At 31.7% G+C, this 5971-nt stretch overlaps 1 protein-coding gene across 1 annotated transcript; it reads right to left on the reverse strand.

Annotated features, from left to right (window-relative positions):
• Positions 1–3051: 3051 nt before the first annotated feature.
• LOC124356319 (39S ribosomal protein L32, mitochondrial-like) lies at positions 3052–4415 on the reverse strand. Its single transcript, XM_046807504.1, has 2 exons — positions 4221–4415; positions 3052–3323 (listed from the first exon to the last, which is right to left on the reverse strand). Exons 1-2 carry the CDS (start codon positions 4398–4400, stop codon positions 3204–3206), a joined length of 300 nt encoding a protein of 99 aa, XP_046663460.1. The 5' UTR covers positions 4401–4415; the 3' UTR covers positions 3052–3203.
• Between the last annotated feature and the right edge of the window lie 1556 nt (positions 4416–5971).

Raw genomic sequence — 5971 nt, forward strand, 5'->3', positions numbered from 1 at the left:
TTATAATGGACAAGTTAAAAAACGCTTTTTAGGGTTTTAGTGATGTAAGAAGCTATGACAAACATGCTGCTATTACAAAGCTTATTATTGATTATTTAAATTTGGAATGCAATGCAGAACTTTTTGCTCAAACTTATGATAACGCCAGTACAATGTCTGGACGTTTATCTGCAGTAGAAGCCAGAATTAAAGAGGTATACCCAGATCACTTTTTGCTCATTGTTATGCACGTCTAAAATTTAGTACTATTTTAAAGTGTTAGTGAGATTTCTGATTGCAAACTATTTTTCAATACACTTAATGGAATTGCAGCATTTTTGTCAAGATCGCCAAAACGTGCTGTGTTTCTAGATGAATTTATGAAAAGGAGATTACCTAATGTATGCCCTACATGCTGGAACTACCCGTCAAGGCTAGTTACCACAGAGTGTAAGAATAGAGTTCAAATTTGTAAGGTTTTCAATGCAATGCTTAAACATCCAAAAGAAATTGAGACGGTAATCTTAGCTCCAGTGAATGGGTTTCTATCAGTACTGGAAGACTTTCAGTTTGTGTCCTTTCTCTGTGTATTTGATAAAATCTTTGCTCTCACTGATGTTCTTTTTGATGTTTTACAACACCAGTCAAGTAATATAGTGTACTGTAGAAAGAAAAGTTACCGTACTCGTTATATCATTGTCAAACTTAGTGTTAACTATGACAAAAATTATGAGGATGTTGTTGAGGAGGTTGGACCACCTACAAAGAGAAGGCACACCAACCACAAAAGAGTGTACTGTGAAATCTTTGATAATATAGAAAACATTTCCAGTCACTCTTTAAAAACTACTCAAAGTTGGATTTTTTGCAACTACTTGCAAACGGAAATGTTTTCAAAGCATGAAGATGCAATTCCAGAAACAGCTTTCAAAAGCTTGCTGGATGTATATGGCATGTTTTTCGACCATGTTCTAATTAAGTAAAATGAACTATTAGTGTTCTATTCTAGTGAAGAGTTTAAAGGATTGATATGCCATTTCTTACCTATTTTCACCTAACAAATCAAATGGTGAAGTTTGATACAGTAATTTGTATAGACAGCGTGTAGAGGCCATAAAAATCTTACTTATGTAAGCAAAATTAATTTTTATTCCCAAGCGCTTCACAATATAACACTGCTCTCCAAAATGAATTTGGTAAAACCATATACATGAAGGATTTAAAACAAATACACAATATAATTTACATATTATTATGGTACACATATAAAAAAACCAAAATAAAACAATGATTGTAAGTATGGCAGCAATTAATGTCTACTTAAAATAATGCCTAAATAATTTAAAATATCATACTTTAATTTGTTTTATGTTTTTGGAGTGTTTTGAGTTTCCAATGGATCTTGTTTTGTGACACCTCAGGTCGGACAGGCTCTCTCTGTGACATCCTATGTGTAATATGGTTTGAAAATTTAACAAACTATAGAATTTAGAGAATTTATAATGAGAGGATTTGGTTCACATTTTCACTTAAATTAAAATTAAAGTAAGCAAGTTAAATATTCAAAGTGTGTAAGCATTATTCTTAAAGCTCGCGATCCCAGAGTGGTGTAAATGTTTCCATTAGATTGAAATGGGGGCCGACTCATGTTGACACACTTCGCTTCCAACCCGGAATCCTGAGACAGATTATGTAGCTGTCTGTGCTTTGACCCTGACTGTCCTTGCCCTTGCAAAGATAGAAAACTCAGTTGCTTTCACCATGCTTTGGGATCTTGTCTAATAGTGCAATCATTTGTGCACCTGACAAAACAATGAGAATCTCTTCATCTAGACCACACTGAATAGCTGCTGGGTAGTCAGATTGAGCTCCTTTGCAGCCTACATGTGTCTGATGTTGAAACGATGCAAGGACTTCGTTTTGAATGTTTTCATCACCGTCTTTTCATGGATCTCTTCAGACAGATATGGACTCTGAAATATAGCTTACCTCAATATTCTTTTTTGTCACATTGACATTAGTTCACTATTTCAGTATGGAAAATTGTCTAATATGCTAACAACACAACACTCTTTTGTTTCATTATAAAACGTATTAACACTTCACTGAGACATGGTTTGCCAGGGATGCATAGTATACTTTTAGTTGAGACCCTTATTTTTGTTAGTAATGCTCTAACGGTATTAACTAGTAGAAAATGTTAATAAAACAAAAACTTTTCCCATATAGTTTAATTTTTGGACAAGGTCTTTTAAAACCAAAGGTTTCATCATCAAGCAAGTTTTATTTGTGTAGTCGTCTGATGACGAAACCTTTGGTTTCAAAAGGCCAAGTCCAAAAATTAAACTATATTGGAAAAGTTTTGTTTTATTAACATTCACTACTATTTCTAAATGTTTTCCAATTGCTCCAGGAGTCTTCAATAGTGTTACTATAAAACTTAGATGTTAGTTTACTGGCACACATAAACTAAGGACTACAAATAATAAGATTAATCACATGTAGAACAGATTGATCAAATGATAGAGTTTTTATAAATAATGACTTGTCAGAGGGGACTGATTAAAAATAATTTCCTTTAAATAAGTCTTGTTTGTGGACTGATTTTTTACAATAAGGTGGAAGCATCTACTTCATGAGTTATTTTGCTATTAGAATCCTTTGTCATTTTTGTTCCTAAATGTATCTAAAATGGTTTACTAAGAGCTTATGTTACACACAATTAAAGTCATGGGATAGTTGCGTTAAGGATAGACTGAACCCTAGTACCAGTACTCAAGTGATAAAAAATAGTTATCAATAATCCTGAAAATAAAACTCTTAAGTTTTCACGTTGGTCTAGTCAGAAACAAAACCCAATCTGGTGAACCTCCGTAACTGAACAGACTTTGAAGTGCCTCACGCCAGAGTCTTCAAGATTGATAGCACAGTGTAAGGAAAAGTTGTGCAGAAGTACTATATGCTGAAAGCAACTTGTAAGTTGTTCACTAAAATTTCCTTTTTATAATTACTTTTAAAATTTACTTAGTTAAATTTTAATCTGTTTAAATAAATGATTAGTAAAATTACAAATTGTGACCAAAATAACTATTTTATTTGAAAGTTAAATCTGTTTATTATTATTATTAACAAAAGTCATAAAATGTACAATATACTAACAGATAATATCACAAGTTTTATGATTTCATCACAAAAATTAGATCAGAGAGTCTGTCCAATGTCTACTAAGCGAGGTCTGAGCGTCTCACTGAGGTAGTTGAGGCAGAAGCTTGAGTGGTCCTCTCAGAGAGATTCCTACAGAACCAAGCTGGCCGCTCTTTCTTCATTTCAATTATGCGTTTACCCTGAAATACACATTGACAATGTTTAATAATGTTATAGTACCCATCACATGTACTTGTGTATGTTATCATTTTACATTGCCAGGAACAGAAGAAAATAGAAACAAAAAAGACTGTTTTGGAGAAGTCTACCTGACCAGTAGAGTTTTGAGGCCCAAACTGTGCACGCAGAGTAACCAAATTTTCTCTGATAAGTTGAGTTTTTTTATTGAAAACAGCTTATTTTTAGTCTTACTCCATTCTTTCTCCATAGACTATTAACAATTAAAGTAAGAGAAAGAATAACCTATAAAGCAGATATTGTATACAATGTTTTCAAGTTTTTTTTTAAACCATAAAGCCTTTTAACCTCAACTATTTCTAAAACTAAAAACATTGAAAAAATGGTATTGTAAATATATATTTCAATATGTTACCAAGGTCTTTATTTATTGAAAAAGAGAAGTGTTTCACCCATTTCTGGTGAAATGTTTTTATTAAATAGGTGTAACCACAAACAAAGTTATCTAAAAATGTTTAAAATTATTATTAACGTATATTTTAAACAACTGTCAAAATCTGTTCCTAAAAATATACTATTCTTTACTATTTACCACAAGCTTGCATAAACAAAAAAAAGCCACAAGCTTCTATGGCAATAGAGCACAACCAAACATATAATAAGTTATGTTGATAATATTCCTACATACATACAAAAATTAGAAAACCCCATTCAAACAAGTATATGACTATTATAATAGATTATAATACAGTAAAGATGCTGAAAACTTCAGCAATGTACTAGAAAGTTATGTTCTGGTTAGATGTTTTGAAATTTTGTTACAATATTTTCAATGTGATTCTCATCTCAGTCATAATGCCAGTACATATTGTTAAATTAAAGATAAAACACCAACTAACCTGTGAGAACTCGTCAGTAACTCCCTCCCTTTCTCCTTGATATAACACAACCACCTCTGTGTCTATAGGCTGGAGGCCTAACCTGGCTACTATAGCTGCTTGTATCTGTTCCGTCTCCTTCTTATTCTTAGAGTAACATGTAGCTGAAACATTTACATTTTTGTGTATTATTAGACACATGCCAACCAACCTGAGAGAACTCCTCAGCAACTCCCTCCATTTCTCCTTGATATCACAAAAATTTCTACAAGCTGGTAGCCAAACCTTTCTACTAAAGCTGCGTCTCCTCTCAAGTTCCGTCTCCTTCTTGTTCTTATTAACACAGAGCGGAAAACATTTATACCGTTGTATATTATTAGGTAATTCAAATATAAGCCAATGAGAAATTCTTTCCATTTCATGAACCATCTCAAACAATTTTTTGTACATTTTATGTTAAGTTTAGGTATAATTTAATGATTCTGAGTAAAAAATCAATCCAGAACTTTCGGAGAGTAGCAGCATATTAGAAATAACTTGGTATTTGTTGATTTATAAGATCACAAAGTGAGTTTAAAATGATTATACAAGCTTGCTAATGTAATGACAACACACATTGATATACAGCCACAGTCTGATCATTAATTTATTACTTTTATCTTTAATGAATATTTAATTTGTTCATGGTTTCTTTGATTATTTATGTCAAAGTATGTCAATTTATGTAAATATTGTGTTTACAATGATACTTTCTTACTAAGCGAAGGCCATCCTTTCACAGTGCACTGCAGCTTTATAGACATCATTGTTAAATTTTGTATTGAGTTCATATTATGTTAACTACAGGAACAGAGAATAAATATATTACATAATACATGGACCTATGTAATGATTCAGAGATTATGTATAATCTGCTAACCTCTACTTTTACTGCTCCAACAATTATTTACTTAGATTCAAGATATGCAAATGCTATTGAATCGGTAACAGAGTGCATGCAATATCATTAAAAACTGAAAATATCTCTTCCACCTTAGTCATAAGAAAAGTAATTTTACATGGTTGTCAACTTGAAATGTCAAACTGAAGATGCATTAGTAGTTTAGATGTTTAAATTGCACAACACTCAAGAGACAACAACCCTCAATGTTGGCATGTTAATATAATTGTAACACTTTCAAACATTTAGATACTCCTTCATCTTGATACCTTAAATGACAAAAAGCATTATAAACATAAAAACTTGTTTGTCAAAACATAAACTTGAGTTAGTTAAAATCAATCCAAAATTATATTTACTAACGATTCAATTATACAATTCTATAACTTTTGCATGGCCACCATCTTGAAACCTTAAGTTAATAAAGCATGACTAAGAATAAAAGTTGCTTGAAATTTCTTGACAGCTGCACAAAATGTACCACTATTAATTTATGCTGTGAAATAACCAAGGAAAAATTTTGCACAGATGCAAATGACTGCCATCTTATATTTGATTGTTTAAGATTATCTACCGAACTTATTCAAGCAATATATATATATATATAATGTTAGTCAAATAACCTTAGTTTCTTCTTTAACATTTCAAAATACATCACCTGACAGGCATATATAAATAACAATCACATTTCTATATTGAATTCTTTCCCAAAACAATAAACAGACTGATGTTCTGGAGGCAATTGACCCTTGTTCTACTTTTAATTCCTTGTTTTTGAATTATTTTCCCTTATTCAATCACGTCTGCCCTGAACTATCAAAGGCGCCATATT

The sequence above is a fragment of the Homalodisca vitripennis genome, chromosome 2 (genome assembly GCF_021130785.1).
Source record: "Homalodisca vitripennis isolate AUS2020 chromosome 2, UT_GWSS_2.1, whole genome shotgun sequence".
Lineage (NCBI taxonomy): Eukaryota > Metazoa > Arthropoda > Insecta > Hemiptera > Cicadellidae > Homalodisca > Homalodisca vitripennis.

What these genes read in the sequence shown, in the direction of transcription:
- LOC124356319 (XM_046807504.1), bottom strand. Translation starts at nt 4,400, where the DNA reads ATGTGTCTAATAATACACAAAAATGTAAATGTTTCAGCTACATGTTAC. An exon ending in TTACTGACGAGTTCTCACAG is followed by an intron (nt 3,324 to 4,220) that starts GTTAGTTGGTGT and finishes TGTGTATTTCAG; the next exon opens with GGTAAACGCATAATTGAAAT.